Source organism: Nothobranchius furzeri, chromosome 14 (assembly GCF_043380555.1).
Source record: "Nothobranchius furzeri strain GRZ-AD chromosome 14, NfurGRZ-RIMD1, whole genome shotgun sequence".
In the NCBI taxonomy this organism is placed as follows: Eukaryota; Metazoa; Chordata; class Actinopteri; order Cyprinodontiformes; family Nothobranchiidae; genus Nothobranchius; species Nothobranchius furzeri.
The window spans coordinates 26,894,671-26,912,128 of NC_091754.1; the positions used below are offsets into that span (position 1 = coordinate 26,894,671).

Genomic DNA, 17,458 nt, shown 5'->3' on the forward strand with positions numbered 1-17,458 from the left:
ACATTTTCCTTTGTGTGTGTCTGCATGTGTGTGCAATTTCCATAGTGTGTTTGAAGTTCCCAGGAGTCTTTTTCTTGTCGGCCATTAAAACCATGTTTTCATTAAGTTCCCTTTAGTACAACATAGAAAACGGCCTCTGGAAAAGAGTTTACTAGAAAGAGAAAGTGTTCCACAAATGTCTTGCTACTCCAGTCCCGGTTGTCCGTTTACTGGAGCCAAAAAGGTCCAGATCCCCTATCGCCTTGAACTTTTGTCTTACGAGTCAGAACAGAAACTGACTCGTCTACTGAATGCTGCCACCGAGTTAGCTTTTTACTACCAGATGACGCTGGAGATGCTGGTTTCTCTTGGCAGCAGAGGGAGCATGGCATTGTTAGCGTGAGGCTCCTCCAGGCTGTGTTCTCGGCTCTTTCCGGGAGGCCTCTGCCCATTCAGCAGCGTCAGTGGGATGTTGCAGTAGGTGTGCTGGTTCCCCAGAGATGACAGAGGTGGCAGGGTGCCCCCTGGGGGAATGTCATACTCGTAGCTGCGGTAGTAGTGTTTCTGCCTCATGGTGGTGTGGTAGGTATTGTGGAAGGACGAACGCAGCTCTGGATGGGCCGTGGCCATGGCTGTGGAGGTGGCTGCCGCCATGGAGATTGCAGAGACGGCCTGCAGCTCTCCGAACGGCCCCTGCTCGCTGACGTCCAGTGCAGGCTCGTGTGTGAGCATGGGCTCTGTGCACCTGATGGGCATCTCGTACTGCAGCTGCTTCCAGAACTTGGAGTTGAGCTTGTTGCTGTTGGGGCCCCGCCACTTGATGACAGTGAGGGTTTTGATGGTGTGTTTGAGGGCCTCCACCTCCTGGTAGTTCATGATGCCACGCAGCTCGGCGCATTCAATCAGGATGACCTTGATCTCACCCGTCACCAGCATGTTGCGCAGTCGTGTCTCCAGCTCAAAGATGCTCCAGCCTCGTCGAACTACATAGTTGGGCGTCATGACGATAATGAGGCGTTTGCTCTGGTCTACACATCGGGCAACATCTTCGATGTAGGCTGCAGGAAACAGGAAGTAAGGACAGACAGTTATGAGAGACACACATTTACTTAACAAGCATTTGATGCGGTCTTATGATTCCAAACACAACACGTAATGACTGATAAACATACCACTCAATCCACAAAAGACGGGACAATGACACGGTCTAATTTCTTTGTATTTATTCTGTATACAGAAAATTTAAGACTTCTCACACAAATCTGAAAATGTTCGTGCATCTTATCTAGCTAGTCTGGTGTAAATTATTATGTTATGTTTCAGATTAGAAGATGCACATGGTTTAGACTTGGCAGTAAAGATTTATAGAGCATCACTTTGCAACGTCCTAGCAAGCAGGTAGATAAAAGCAGCTAGATGCAAAAGGAAAATACTGAGAGGGTGAGTACCTCCAAAGAGTCGTGTGTCATCCTGGTAATGCTCATTGGTGAGACCTAAACATAAACATTTTAAACATTCAGGTCACAGGCAGTACACATCAGACAGACAGACACACACCACTGCAGCAAAAGTAGCAGAGCACTTGCTCATCTTTTTTATTTCACATATAATTAATCACATATCATGTTTTCCCTGATTGGACATTCATCTGCAATGATTCCGCTTGGCACTGATGCTGGCGGCAATTTTCTTTTGATTAAAGGAAAGGAGCGCCTCAGTCAACGGGGCTCAGAGCCTTCGCATATTATTCACTGATGTTTAATTCTGTCTGGACCAAGTAGGACGTGTTTGCGTTTTATCTGTTCCGCGTGAAGCCTACAGTACAAACACGCAACAGCGCTACAAAGTAGAGCACACTGTGTACTGCTGGCATGAGTTAGCTCACATGAGGATGTGTTCTGATAGAATTTTCATGGATTTATTAATGCATGGATGAAAACTGGAGAGGACGGTAGAATTTGTTCAATCTATCACCTCCCAGTACACAGTGTATACTCTTGTTTCCTCATCTGTGGTACCCAGTTAGGGTACAGCCAGCAAGCAAAGCTCAAAACTTCTATCTGAAGAGGTCTGAGTGGAAACATAGAGAGGATTCTTGTCGACACCTTACATTTTTCCTGTTTTTGCTCTATGAATACACCAGTCAGCAAAAGGTTTATGACCACAGACTGAACAAATCCACCTGGTTCAGGGGGAGAATCCTGTATCTTACAATGATGCATAAAACAATCAGAGAAAGTGAAATTTGAACAACTCCAATTAGCTCCTTCAGTGGTAGACTGAGACATCCTAGATGAAAAACAGAACGCTATGATAGGTCATTCATCCCCTCTGCAGTAAGAGTGTAAAACTCCTCGGTTTAACTGGTACTGGCATAATCTTGTTACACAATAACATCAGTGAAATGCAATATTAAGTACGTGTTCAATACTTGTGCAATTCCAGAGGGACATTAGTATGTCTGTGTCCCTTATGCTGCCTATTTCTGGAAACCCAAGTTTCCTTTTCATTCATCGTGTTTAGTGCTTGAAGGTGCCTTTGTGTTTTTACCTATAAGTGTGTGTGATGCTGTGATGAGTGGATTTCCCCACAGTATTCTATTCTATTCTATTCTATTCTATTCTATTCTATTCTATTCTATTCTATTCTATTCTATTCTATTCTATTCTATTCTATTCTATTCTATTCTATTCTATAACAGCTAACGGCTATATGAAGATTTTGCTTAGTATGAGGGTTGCTGTAAAGTCACTGACACTAGTCAGTGACTCGATGCCATTTGCTGGGTTCCTTGAATAGGAAACTTTTTACTGATTGACTTAATGACTTGAACTGTATTGGAGTGTTTACTGTGTGAAGTGCCTTGAGATGACTCTTGTTGTGATTTTGCGCTATAAAAATAAACACGAATTGAATTGAATGTTCCTGACTTACAATAAAGACAAACTTAAAAATTAGCATCAAAGTCAGAGGGACCAAGGTTTACTGCTGCACATAATCAAAGTGTTGGGGACAAATCTACTGGTGCTAATGGAAAGGTTTCAATGTACTGACTAACTGACCTATGACCGCCACTAACAACCATCTGTTAAGCCCGGTACGTACTGGGCATTTTTCAGGTGTCACAAAGGACACGATTAGCCACGTTTACATGCACACATTTAATCGGATTGGGGAAATTTTGTGCATGTAAATGTGGCTGCTAAGAACTCTGGAAAGATGGCACACTGCACAATGTCTTGCTCTAGCAAGACACGCTAATGTCACAAGCATAGTTGCTGAAAAGTACGTTGTTTAAAGCTGATAGAAACCCAAGACAAAGAAGAAAAGATAATGAAGCACCACTGTTGATACTTCTTTTATTAGACTCTGAACCAAACTCCAAAAAGGAGTGGTCCACATGTTTTTAGGTGTAGCCTCCACCATTCCCAATGTTGCTAATGCTACTCTTCCATTTTGTTCTCATCACAGTATTTTTGCAGACTGGAGACATAGGTTTTCTGACACTGCTTGATGATTATTGGAGAGTGAATTTGGTTGTGAGGGTGCTCAATAAGCTGCTGCTGGACTGGTCACACTGGACAGCCACAGACCTACAAATCACCCTTACGAGAGATTTGTCTAGGACGACCGAACAGCACAGTGTGATCTGGGCTTGATAAACGGTAAAGCAACAAGTGGACGTTATGTTCCCAGTGAGCAATTCTTTGGTTTGAGTTATGTAAGAGCTGTCAGTCAGGAGCTAATCGTACAACTGTAACTGGAACATTCATGGCAGCACTCGGAAGCTCCGAACAAGAGTGAATACTAAACGGGAGAAAAACAAATTCAACACTCTAGTTTTATGAAGCAGCAGCTTCTTTTCATAGTGAAGCATGTTGAAGTCACTGTTTCTTTGACAAGTTAAGATTAACACATGTTTAATGCTTTATTTTGCTATTGAAATTTAAAATTAACTTTGTTTTGGACTTCTGATTAAATGAACAAAGTGATTGTGTTTTTTGCAGCATCTGAGAGGTGGTTAAAAAAGTCTTTTGATGATCAGAACTTGAATCAACTGGCATGCTCTGGCATTTATTATGACCTTTAATGTATTTCACGTAGGACTAAATTGCTTGGGCTTATTGTGGTCTAAATTTAACCAAATTATTTCAAGGTAAACTTAGGCTTTAAATATGTTCAATGATTTTATTATTATTATTATTATTATTATTATTATTATTATTGTTGTTGTTGTTGTTATTATTATTATTGCCAGTTAAGGTTAAAGGCTTATTTGATATAAAAAAAAAACTAAACATCCATATGTCTATAACATCTAAATAGGGCTGCACAATATAGCACAAAAATACCGTTATCGTGATATCAGCATGCACTATGTGCATATTGCAAAAACAGATCAATATCGCAATGAATGGTCGGTGCAAATGTTTGCTACACATCATGCATTCTGTCAATCAAACAGAAGCATGATGTTTTTTAACAAATCAAATAGAGCTCTTCACCCATTTGGCTAATTGGGTGGGTTCTCATAGGTTCGATGCCCGCCCTGAGGTAGTTAATTAATAATTAATTTTGATGGTTGGCAAACAAAACCCCTGAGTTAGCTTTGTTCTGCCGATTCTGCTTTTCCCAGGATCCACTGATTGCCTTTCCTTGTTCAATTTTTCCCATTCCTCACATATTTTGCTTTTCTCATTTTTTATGATTTTTTAGTCTTTTTTTGTCTTTGTTTTTGATCATTTTTATTCCTGAGTTAAGTTTTCATTTATCGCAAGTAATATCGTCATCTCAGTAATAATCACTGCTATTGCATGTAGCAGGTTTTCCTAATATCGTGCTGCCCTACATCTAATACTTTTCTGTTTTACCGTAGATCTCCATATACTATTTTAATGTTTTCCGTTGATGATCTGCTACTGGTGAATCTAACATTCATCAGCAAATGGGATTTTAAATACGGGCTTTTTTAGTAGAATTAATAAAACAAACAAACAAACAAACAAACAAACAAACAAACAAACAAACAAAAAGTCATATTGTGGCTAAATGCCATAAGTTGTCATAAACTAATTTTCTATTTGGATTTACAAAAAACATCAGACAGCAACAGTGGAGAATGACACTGAGGACAAACATAAAAGTGTTTCCAGCCTTTTAAATGTAAAAAAGGCATGTGAACACACGCACACACACACGCACAAATACATGGTTCTTACTTCCTGTTGGAATGAGGTCTCGATCTGGAATGAAGAGTTTGTAGCCGTAATGTTTTTCCAACACATCAGGAAGGATCTCCAGGGCGAAACGCTCCTCCTCCCTGGTCTCTTGACTCCACTGATCAGGGTCCACTTTGGTGTAAGACAGATATGCATCATAGTCTTTGTTCTCTGAAAGAAATAGTGCAGATTTATCAAAAATATGGAGTAAATGTGCTGCTTTCCAGCTCACAACTGAAACAATCCAAATTCAGACAAAAACCTGCAGACTCAATGGGAAAAGTAAAGAGATACCAGCATTTTAGACCCATTTTATGATGGATGGATGATGGCATCATAAATTAGAGATGTTCAATAAAAGCTTTTTTCCTTTTCAGCAATATCCGATAAACTGATATAATCTAACTCTTAATTTTCAATTTTGATAAACCAATACCATTATTTGCAGCCCCCCCCCCCCACCCCCCCACCCCCCACCCCCCGTACAAATGTGGAAAATGTTTTAAACATTTGTGAAAGTACGACAACTACTTTAAATTCAGTTTGGCCAGATAAACCAAAAAATCTAAAAGACTCAACACTGGATTTGCCATATTTGAGTGATAGAAGTAGCAGCAGTTTGATGTATAATGTGTGATTGGTAAGTTAAAGTTGTTATGAAAAGAGAAAAAAACACATCCCAATAATTTGCAATATTATATTTAAATGCCAACATTGGCCGATAATAATGATTATTCAATAATATCGGACATCCTTAGAGTAAATACTAACATTTTAACACAGCGGTAGCTCAGGAGGTAGTCCAGTATTTGAAAGGTTGCAGGTTCGATCCCGGCTCCCACCAGAGAATGCCTTACCTGCTGGTGGTGGTTGGAGAGACTGGTGGCGCCTGTGTTTGGCAGGCCTCGCCTCTGTCAGTACGCCCCAGGGCAGCTGTAGCTACACTGTAGCTCTTCAGCACCAGTGTGTGAATGTGTGTATGAATGAGTGAATGACTGATTGTGTTGTGAAGTGCCTTGGGGAGTTGTAGAACCCCAAGAAGGCACTATACAAATACAGGGTGTATCATTTTTACCATAAAATACTATCACTAGAATCATATGAGGACATCTCAGCACCTCATTAAGGTGCAACTGCTGAAAAAGGTTGGACTTTTGAAATAATGACTTGGAAAGTCTAAGAAACTATTTTCTTTAAATGTGGTTTTGGACAAAATGTCAAATAGATAAAACTTTTTTTTTTTTTACCAACTATCCTGTAGATGAGTACTTTCATAAAAATGCTAATGATTAAAACAGCAAAGATTTTAAATTTTACTTCCCAGCACAAGTGGTGTTTGATGCGGTGAACAACTGCCATCCTTCTTGGATGATAACGATGTCCCGGAACCCCTACAGTCTGGGTCTCGAGCTGGGCATGGTACAGAGACTGTTAAATGTCCTGAATGACACGCTGTTAACAACGGTTGCCGGGGATGCAGTGCTGTTATTTATGGACCTGGCGGCCATTTAACCTGTTGATCACCAGATCCTGTTGTTCCCCCTGATGTCCTACCTCTCGGACAGAACCTTTAGTGTGTCAATGGGTGGATGAATCAGATGATACTTTACTAAAATTGGGCATTCCTCAGGGATCTGTTCTGGGCCCTCTGCTATTTTTCATCTATTAATCCCCCTGAAAAAGTTCTTTTGAAGGCACAACATTAGATTACATTTACACACAATGACTGCCATATTTATTGACCAGTAAAGCAGGGGTCATTGAGTATGCTTCAGCCTTTGGTGAAGTGTTTGGACGAGGCATCAATATGGATGGCTTCAAATTTTTTCACTCCATCCTGTCACTCGACTTCCAGGTGAATGCAGTGGTTAGATCTTGTTTTTTTCTAGCTCCAGCTCCGGCTCCTCTCTAGGATAAAGTCAAACTTGGAAATTGTGATATGTGCTTTTGTAATGTCTAGGCTTGACTTGCAATTCCCTGTGTACCAACTGAATCAGTCAGCACTGGCCAGACTCCAGACGGTGCAAAAGGCTGCAGCGAGGTTCATTTTTGGTAGCACATTTGGGAGCATACATCACTTTCCCTGCTTGCAATGCAGTGGCTACATGTAAAGTACGATACTGAGTTAAAAGTTCTGGTTTTGGTGTTCCAGTGGCTTGCAAACACAGCTCCACCTTGTTGGTACTCCTTGAGAGATCCATCTCGACCATTTGGCTCTGCTTATGATTGCAATGCGAACCTAGGCCAAATGTCTTGGGGATTGAGCTTTTGCCGTGATGGCCCCAAAACTGTGGAGACCGCTTCTCAAATGACATTAAAAAATCAACCTCCCTTTGGGGTTCTATAGCCCAACTGAAGCAACACTTAAGGTCTCTTTCTATCTCTTAGATGACTTTTACTTTTACAATGCTTTGATAGTGGCATGATGGGTACAGTTGCTCTTAATGTTTTAATGCTGGCTCATTTTGTTCTTTTAAAATCCTTTTCTTGAACCAGTATGAGCTAAAATGACCCTTTGTAGGGTTAATGAAAGACCACCCAGCCCCTATCGCCCTCTGTGGCCAGAATATCCCATTTGCAGCTTCACAGTTGCCGGTCCGGTCTGTTGCACTTAGAAAAAAATTTGAGCTTACATACCTGGTGCTGCAGTCTGGTTCCAGCACACTTCCTGCATGTTTTAGATAATGAACACAGCTGATTTGTTCAATTTAGAGATGAATCGCTCCTGTAGACACTAATGAAGACTGGAAGAAATTTGGGAGACGTTTCAGCTGTTAGATTAAGATGTTAAAAAGACGAACGCACAGCGACGAGATTGGTTTTGGTTTCGGTTGTAACCAAAACTACCTAGTTTCCCTTGAAGTGATTCGTAGTCTTTTCATTTTTGATGTTTTGAGCATTACTTGGTTTTCTACTTAGAACGGGGGTGCTTCAGTTTATTCTATTCAATTTTATTTAATATTCACCTTAATGCGTTTTTCTTTATTCCTATGTTGTGTTTACATGAGCTTATTGTGTTGTGTTCAGCAACCTGGGCTTGACTGGTGCTACGAAGGTTCTTTATAAATAAATACATTTTTAATGAATGGAATGAAAAAGAAAACATTTTTTGCAATGATTTAATGCAGAATTGGATGCTGGTTTTAAGAGATGAGACTTCTGCAGTCTGTAATCCCAAAGCTGTCCAGGCACAGCCTAAACGAAGCAAAGCGATATACTTATAAAAACAAAAAAAAGCTTTTTATTTCTGTTATATATAACAGAATGGCTTAACAAATACCAAAGTACACACAAAACAGTCTTGGGCTTGTCAGCTTCATTAGGAGATGGAGTCTGTCAGAAATAAAATGGGTTAGATACAAACACACTCAAATCAAGACTCAAACAACACCTCAAAATGATTTCTCAGCAGACAGCGAGAGCTAAAAACGCAGACGGAAAAAAACCCCAGTATGGTGACTTTTTCAGCAAGTCCTAGTCATTATTCTCAGTGGAGACTTGAATGTGGGCCAGCCAGAAAGGGAAGAGAAGCTTTTTCAAAAAATCTCTGAGAACCACACGCAGCTTTGAAACTCCCTGGAAAGGCCAGAGCTGCGCTCGATTGGATCCGAACATCAAACAGTGCTTTCAAATTAGCAACCAGCAACGCAAATTAAGCACCTAGCAAAGCTGGAAAATCGAAAACAGCTTGTATCAGCCATCCCTGACAGTATGACTTAATCATGTGGAAGTTTGAGTCAACAAAACTGCGTGTAATAGATAACTCATGCTACTGGAGAAAAAAAAAGAAAAGAAAGAAAGCCATGAGCTCCTTCTTTTCAGAGTTTGTGAAAAGAAAGCAGGAGTCAAAAGCACAAAGGGAAGATTCTGGGACATAAACAGACAGCAGGGTAACTCAAGGAAAGTTAACTGTGTTGTTGTGGGGAAAACAAGTCACTGCCTCCAATTTCAGGCTGAGTTTTCCTGCTATTTGTCACTCAGAGAGGGTGCTTTGGGCCCGTCCAGCCCCAGCGTACCACTACCTGGTCCTTCGTCAGCATAAAGCCAGCATCCCTCCCTGACATATTGAGACAAATCTATTTTTAAATGGGCAACAAATTGAAAATCCTTCACCCTTCTCCCTCAGTGCAGTCATGGCAGCATAAACAGGCACAATTACATGCACAGAGAGGAGAAACAGACCCTGAGCGTTTACATAAAGAACACAATTAAATCTGAGCACAAAGCTAGGCTTGTCGCTTTTTGAAAAGTGCAGAGATGCTGATTATTTTGAACATTCTCTGGGTCACCCTTACCTCCATCCACATCCTCGCTGCCAAAGTGCCTCCTGTAGAAAAGCATCAGCTCAATCTTGTAGCATTTGTAGAGGGAGATGAGGAAGATGAGCAGCAGCAGGATCGCTCCCAGCCCGCCTGCCAGCTCCACTGTGTACATGAGCTCTGCTGAGGACAACACACAGACCAAAACGTAAGAAAATATACAAGAAAACAGCTGACACAGTCATGGCTTCAGCCACATTCATGTTTCTGCACAGCGCGAGACCCAAAGTCTTTGCTTAAAGCTTTTCCTGACATTTAAAAGGAGACATTTACATTTTCTGGACAGTTTTCAGACTTTTTCAGCGCTCGGCTCAAAGCAGAGCAGTGCAGAATCAATCTTCAGAGACGATAGGCTCGTAATAAGTTTCAGAAAAATGAGAGAACGCATTACAAAGAGACACCAGGAGAGAAAAAAACAGAGAAATGAGGTTCATTTCTTTGGCGAAGCGCAGCAATGACACAGCTCTGCACTCCGGCTGTCATCCGCAGTCGGATCGTAACAATTCCTGACATGGATGGCGGCATTTTCAAAACAACGGGTTTTTTGGATTACTCATCTTTCTGTCACTCGTTCCCCATCTGCGTTTCCCTCCCTTTCTCAGTTCATTTCTCTTCTCTATTATCGCCTCCACATCTCCCCTGGGGCTCGGCTCGGGGATGAGTTATGATGTGTATTAAAGCAGCGTTTACCTGGTTGGCTCAGCTAGAACACGCTCACCTTTTATCTCTGTCACACCGTGGGCTTTAACAATGCATGGCTGCCATGGCAACTGTAATGCTGTCTCTAAATTATCAAAGGCAGAGCAAAGGCACACATCCTCACAAGTTTGTCAAGCAACAGAACCTCTTTTTTAAAAGTTATTTGTTAAAAAAAATCCAAGACTGTTAATTAAATTTTGGACTTAGTGGAAGCACACTTATTTTGGTTGCTACTTTATCTTTACAAGCACTTTTATTTACGGCCAGGCCAAGTGTATAATTACAAATGCAATATCGCAGTTTGGGTTGAAATTTTGCCATAAAGTTTCTCATTTGCTCAGCAAACCTTTCCACGGTACAAAAGGTAAGAGAGAGAATACAAGAAGATGCTGTTGAAGCGTTCTCACTTTGCTCCCATGCATGTTTCTGGAATCCATCCATTCATTTTCAGACACTTATCCGGGGTCGGGCCGCGGGGGCAGCAGCCTAAGACTTCCCTCTCTCCAGCCACTTGAGACAGCTCCTCCAGGAAAATTCCAAGGCGTTTCCTGGCCAACCGAGAAACAAAAACACTTCCTTCAGCGTGTCTTGGGTCTTCCTTTAGGTCTCCTTCAGGTTGGACGTGCCCGGAAAACTTCACCAGGGAGGCTTCCAGGAGGCGTCCTAACTAGATGCCTGAGCCACTTCAACTGACTCCTGTCGATGTGAAGGAACAGCGGGTCTACACCCAGCCCCTCCCGGATGACGGAGCGGCTCACCCTATCTCTAAGGGAGAGCACACTCTGCGGAATACACTAATTTTGGCCACTTGTATTCGTAACCTCGTTCTTTTGGTCACTTCCCAAAGCTCGTGACCATAGGTGAGGTTAGGAATGTAGATTGATCTGTAAACCTAGAGCTTCGTCTTCCAGCTCAGCTCTCTCTTCACCACGACAGACCGGTAGAACGCCCGCATCACTGCAGATGCAGCACCAATCCACCTATCGACCTTGCGCTCCATCCTTTCCTCACTCATGAAAAAGATCCAGAGAAACTTAAACTCCTCCACTTGGGGCAGGACCTCATCCCTGACCCGGAGAAAGCATTCTATCCTTTTCCGACTCAAGACCATAGTCTAAAGAAGCTGATTCTCAACTCAGCTGCTTCACACTCGGCTGCGAACCGCTCCAATAAAAGTTTTTGGAATCACAACTTTCCTAATTTTTCAACCGTTTCCTTTCAGATAATTCAGTTTTCCATATTTTGTCCTTCTGAATTTATTTAATGTGAGACAACTTTGGGAGTGGCTAGAGGCCAAATTGCAAACTCATGGGGACAAAATGAAAGCGCTTCATTAACAAATGCAAACAGGAAATGTTGCAAACGGTTTGAGGTCTCATTATGTGCTCCAGGTGACCTTTTTTATAAATAAAATCAGTTTAAAAATAGTCAGATGTACCCAATCTTGCAATCTTGCTTCCAACTGGACTCCAGCATTTAAGCCTCAGTGGGATTTAGATGGGATGGTGTGTCTGAGCTCTACTACAGACTCTGCGCTCATATAAAAGAATAAAACTGACCATGACATGAAATGTGATACACTGAACTGATTATAAAAACAATATTAATTGTGCCTAGACTAGAAGAGAGCACGTTTCCACACATTTGTCTTTAAAATGAAGAAACAAGTAACAAAACTTACATATAAAAGGGATTCAGCTCAGTTCTCTATCCAGCCATGAGGTAACATTGGGAATAAACCAACTTCAGGGGTTTGAGAACCACTTTTAGAAAAATACGTAAAACACAAACAAAACTCCAATCATTTCCTGCTCTGTTGGTGTTTTGTCTTTGATGTTGTTGTATAAGCTAATAGAAAAACAGCAACACTGCTTAGAATTGGCTTTCTTTCCCCACGCATGAACTTGAATGCTGCTTGCTGATTATTAGCAATCATCTTCACATCTTAAGTTGTTTATGTTTTCACTGACCGATGCTCTTCTCCCCATTCTCCATTTTCTTTGAGATACAAGGGAAGGCGCCTGCAGTGACATTAGACCTACGAGCGATGCACTCTTTGAAGACAAACATGAAATAAGCATCAGATGTGGATGAGAGAGACAGAGAGAGCTCAACTTAGCATCGCTCCGCTTTGACAAAGAGAGTTAAACGAAGCTGTCTGCAAAGACCGCTCAAATGGAACTGGGGTGTCTATAAAGGACGATCACAGAGAGGGAGATTAAAGCGGGGAAACAGACGTATAAGGACTTAAAATGTAATTGTATGCTGGATGTATTGGCCTGTTGGGAAAAGCTGAAGACCAATTTGCTGTTTAAACAGCCATCAAATTACCTCTCTTCTGGGGTGACAGCTAGCGCATGAAAAGAGCTTCAGAGAAGTTGAGCAGGAGGAGTAGCTACAAAGCTGCTGATGCAAACACGACAAGAGACAAATGGAACAAAGTTTGGGTAAAAGTGTAAAAAAGTAACACACAGGACACAGCGTGTGTTTTCTGCTAGAGAGGGGTGTGTGTTTAAGGTGTGTGTTTGTTCAAGGGTTAGCCACCACTTTAAAAATCTGTGTGATCAGGACCCCTGAGAAAGTCCAGTAAGCAACAGAACTGTTTCCTAACAGTGATCCAGTGGTGGGATCGGGTCAAGCAGGTGTGAGAACATCTGTAAGACAAGGAGGAAACCTTTAGTGCATAGACTGGAGTCAAGAAGAGCAGCAAGGAAGCCACGTTTCTCATCTATCCGGAACATCTGTAAAAACAATTTCCTGCCAACAGTAAAGCATTTTTGTAGCTGCCATCAGCAGAAACTCTCATTCATTTTTATTAGTTAAGATTTATTTAAAATAGAAATTAATAAATATTAATAATGCATTAAAATAGTACAATAATAAATTAGTTATGTCAGTTTTATTCATTTAAATGAAGTTAATTTATTTAGGTTAAAACACAAGAGGAACTTATCCTTTGTTCCACATATTGCACTGTTGCTGGTGGGGTGAATTTAATTGAAACACAATTACAGAGTCACTTGGGGGGGTGTTTCTCAATGTCAAGGCGCCTGGCCTTGCGAGGCAATGTTTTGCGAAGCCAGGCGCCTTGCTTACGAGGACACTGTCCTTCCTTGGTCAAAAAAATAAATAAATAAACGGTTAAATGGAACAGACTTACATCACGTGACCGCGGCTTCCACGGCAGTCACGTAATGTCACGTGACATGGGAGACGTCATATTTTATACGTATTAGTTTCAATATAAATATATAGTGAGCCTTTTATGTTTAAAATTTTGTAAATATTTGTTAAATTAAATACTTAAGTGAGTTACTACCCACTAGCCACCAAAGCTGCAACTAATGAGTAACTAACAAACAATAGATAACTTCTGTGGATCAAAAAAAAAAAACATTTGAAATTAGTTGACTTACTTTTAAACCTGAAATTTGCCCCCAAAGTTGCTGCCGGCTCCTGATCCGTCATCCTTTTGAAAATACCGCGGTGTGTTCTGGGTAAATTTTGACCAAGGCTAGAAGACACCTCCCGTATCTCCTAGGTAACCGGGGCGGGGCTGTTGCCTGGGATATACATCATCAGGAACCGCCAAGACGTGTTCCAATGTTCATGTTCTACCGAGGTGTCTGTTCTTCGTTTGTTAGCCATTTAGCTAGCTGAGCAAGGAGGAACGGGAGGCGTCTTGTAGACTTGGTCAAAAATTACCCAGAATGCACAGCAGTATTTTAAAAAGGATGGTGGGTCAGACGCCGGCAGCTATTTCGGGGACAATTTTTTAGGTTTAAAAGTAAGTCAGCTAATTTAAAATGTGTTATTTTAGATCCAAAGAAGTTATCTATTGTTGGTTAGATGCTAGAGGGTAGTAACTAGCTTACATATTGAATCTAACACATAGTATATACACACTTTAACCCTCTCAGGCTCAAAATAAGTTTTGATAAAAGGGGGAAGAACTAAGTCCTTCAGGGGTTCTTCCGAATTAAAAAATGCTCATGAAATACCTATGTGGAGTAACCAGGTAGGTAGGTTTTAACGTTGCAAATCTGCACCTGCCTCCAGAGGGTTAAAATGTAAAAGCTTGTTATATGTTTACATTGAAACTTGTACGTATAAAATATAACATTATTTCCATGGAAATAACATGACATTACGTGACACGTGACACAAGTCTGTTCCATTTAACTGTTTTCTTTGACCAAGGAAGGACAGTGTCCTTGTAAGCAACTTGACATTGAGACACGCCCATGGCCTGAGGTGCATTTGAGCAGGAGACGATGAAGAGAGGTTTTTTCCTGAAGATAAAATAAGTGTTTTTTTGTTGTTTTGAAAGAAGCTGTAAAATCATCTTTACTCCGTTTAAGTCAAAGCGGCCAATGAGGTACAGTTTTGGGTTTCGTGTGTTGTTTATGCCAATGTACAATACATTTGTGAGCTAATTAAAGTTTGTGTTCCTTTTCTTTGTTCTGATGGTATTTTGGGTATTCGGAGCATTTGTCTGCAGTAAATGTTAAAACTAAAGAATGATGTTGAGTCTTGAATAAACTCGAGAGGAGGAACAATTCCTAACCCCAGCCTCCCAGATGAACTCCTCTCAACCATCCAAGAACATTTTGGTGATGAACAATGTCTTCCCAATCATAGAGAAGCCAAGAGGTTAAATCTGATCCAAGTGGCTCAGGAAGCAAAAACATCCAAACTTTGGGTTCATTCAGAAATCTCCTCGTATCTTCATCTCACTGAGAACTTGTGATCTTTTTTCAAGAGGAAGGCGGACAAAGAAAAACCCCGAAGCTCTGACAAATCCAAAGCCTTAATTATGCAACAATGGGCTGCTGTCAACGATGATTTGGTCCAAAAGCTGACTGACAGTAAAGGTCTTGAAAAAGAAGAGCCAAATACTAGAAAAATATTGAATCTTTGTGTGAACCTATTTGAAACAAAATCCATTAAAGATTATGATTGTAATTATACTTCAGTAACCATGGAAACATCTGATAAAAAGATCTGAAAACACTGACGAAGCAAACTTGTATCATCCTTAAACCTTTTGGCCGTCCTGAACCCAAAGCTTCTTATCGCTGCTGTCTCTGACTCCTCAGAGCCAAAATGTCTCAGAAAATATAAACACAGTATTCCTGAAAACCCTAATGACCAATCAGAAGCTGGGATGTGTAGGTTAGTTGTAACCACCTTTTATCTTTGCATCTTTCTATTACAAACAAAGAGATGGTTATTTGCAGTGGTCTCTAGTTTAGATTAATGCCTTGTGAGTCGATCTCTGGCGCTCTTGTTTCAGGTAATAAAAGTTAGTCAGAGGAGTGGGGGGGGGGGGGGGGGGGGCAGAAAACAGCAGGATTGTATTCGAACATCTCTCCTCTGATTGGCGAACAGTAACACATCTCTACCACTGACTCCATTTGCTCTGCAATTTTGATCTCCACAGATAACACAATCCTGGATGAGTTCTACTGTGTGCTGGAGTTGCTAATGCTAGCTGTTAGCTTTTACAAGCTTCTGGATGCTAAACCAACAACAGTCTTTCCTGGTCGTGAGCCAAGATGGGTGAGTCCAAGAATATTTCCCTGTTTCCTAGAAGGGACTGGCTTTTTCTGACCCGATCATTTCCTCGTCTATTTCCTATCTGCAGCTAATGTGGGAAACAGGGGAAGAAGACAATTGTCACATTCATCCTGCATGGTAAACTTTATAAATGTAAAACATAACGGGTAAAAAAAAAAAAGGTTGAACTTGATCTTCAAGATTCAAGTAGAAGTTCTTACCCCGCCTGAAAATCTGGACGGTGGCTTGGCGACGGCCGTTCCCATTTTCCACATAACAGGAATAATTCCCCAGGTCCTCTTCCTCCAAGGAGTCAATCGTCAAGGAAATCATCACTTCTTGCTCTCCAAGATGCTCCCTGACAAGCCTGTGAAACAAAACTCAAAGTTTATTTTCACCTTTTAAAAAACAATTAATAGAACCAGTTTTTTTACATTCACTGAATGTTAATTTCTTTCTCTGCATTAAAACACAGGGAATGAAAATCAGCAGTGATCTTCCTCAGCTTGTGTGTGTGGGGTGGAGTGGGGTGTGGAATCAAGTAATGTTTATGAGAAGAAGTCTTTTTATAGCTGCTGCCATGGTAACGGCAAAAAGGAGAGGAAGTAATATTCTATAAAGTAAACGAGTGTCCCCCGCTGGGCTGGTTGAGCCTGATGGAGGAGAGAGCAGGGAGACGCTCCTTCGTACCTCATACTCACACTACTTAGCCTACTTTCTCAGCACCCGCATCACGGGTGACGCTACGAAGGAAACAACTAGGAAGACGATCTTCTTGTGTGTGTTGTTGTCTGTGGCGATGAGAAGGAGGAGTGCGATGAGGGCAGAGTGTTTGCTCGAGTGTGTAGGTGGGATAATGACACTCGAGCATCTCACTTCTCTCGCCTGCGAGCCTATAAACTGCACATGAGGGCGGCTTGTTGGAGAGATTTGGCTTTGGTAATTGAATGTGTGTTGCGGCAGTTCTGTTGATTTTGAAGTTGTTGTGCAGCGGGGTGGGAGAGGTGGGGGTGGGGCAGGGTGGGGCGGAGAGAGATGAAGGCATGAGAATAATTCATGTCTCTCCAGGGAGTGGTGCGCACTTTGAAGCCTCTCATTTCACATAATCACAAGATGCAAGCCTAAACAGCTTGCTGCCACATACATTGGAGGAAAATGACCACCTGAGCTTCAAACCGAGATGATTTGGATCTTTTGCAAACTTGTTATCAACCAATGGCTGCTGCAGGCACTTTTCCCTACGCATCCTCCGTCTTTATCATTAGCAAAACCTGTGTTTGCTCATTTCAGGATCAATTCCCACCTTATTCATTCCTTTCATTCCCTCACATATACTTGCAAAACACCAAGTGAACTGGGTCAATAACACATTGATCACCTACTTCATTATGCTGAGCTCAGATTTGTTTTGCTAATTTATTAATCTCTGCATGCTATGCTAATGTCCAGCCATCCATGCAGGGGGAACGGAGGCAGCCCTGTCCCGGTGGCACAAATGAGAATTTATAGGCTCAGGTTACCATAGAAATGAACTCCTCCGAAATCAATAGGCTGAGTTGGGTAAATAAGTGCTTGCAGAAGCTCCGAGCTCACGGTGCAAGCTCAAGTTTTGGCTGCTGACACATTTAGAAAAGCTAACCCTGCGTAGGTGAGAGGTAACTCCCAGAAACATGCAGGATTTCA

The 17,458-nt window shown here is 41.5% G+C and overlaps 1 protein-coding gene across 4 annotated transcripts in view; it reads right to left on the reverse strand.

Annotated features, from left to right (window-relative positions):
- Positions 1-291: 291 nt before the first annotated feature.
- Positions 292-17,458, reverse strand: part of il1rapl1a (interleukin 1 receptor accessory protein-like 1a) — a 288,242-nt gene continuing 271,075 nt past the window's right edge. Inside the window, exons 8-12 of one of the 4 annotated variants that reach the window (XM_015966099.3) lie at positions 15,997-16,142; positions 9,494-9,637; positions 5,199-5,369; positions 1,428-1,472; positions 292-1,037 (exon numbers count right to left, since the gene is read on the reverse strand). In XM_015966099.3, the coding sequence (XP_015821585.1) occupies positions 316-1,037; positions 1,428-1,472; positions 5,199-5,369; positions 9,494-9,637; positions 15,997-16,142 (1,228 nt within the window). In that variant the 3' untranslated portion in view covers positions 292-315. Of the gene's footprint in view, positions 1,038-1,427; positions 1,473-5,198; positions 5,370-9,493; positions 9,641-15,996; positions 16,143-17,458 lie in introns of all 4 variants that reach the window. The other 3 variants (XM_015966098.3, XM_015966101.3, XM_015966100.3) reach the window with 3 other exon arrangements.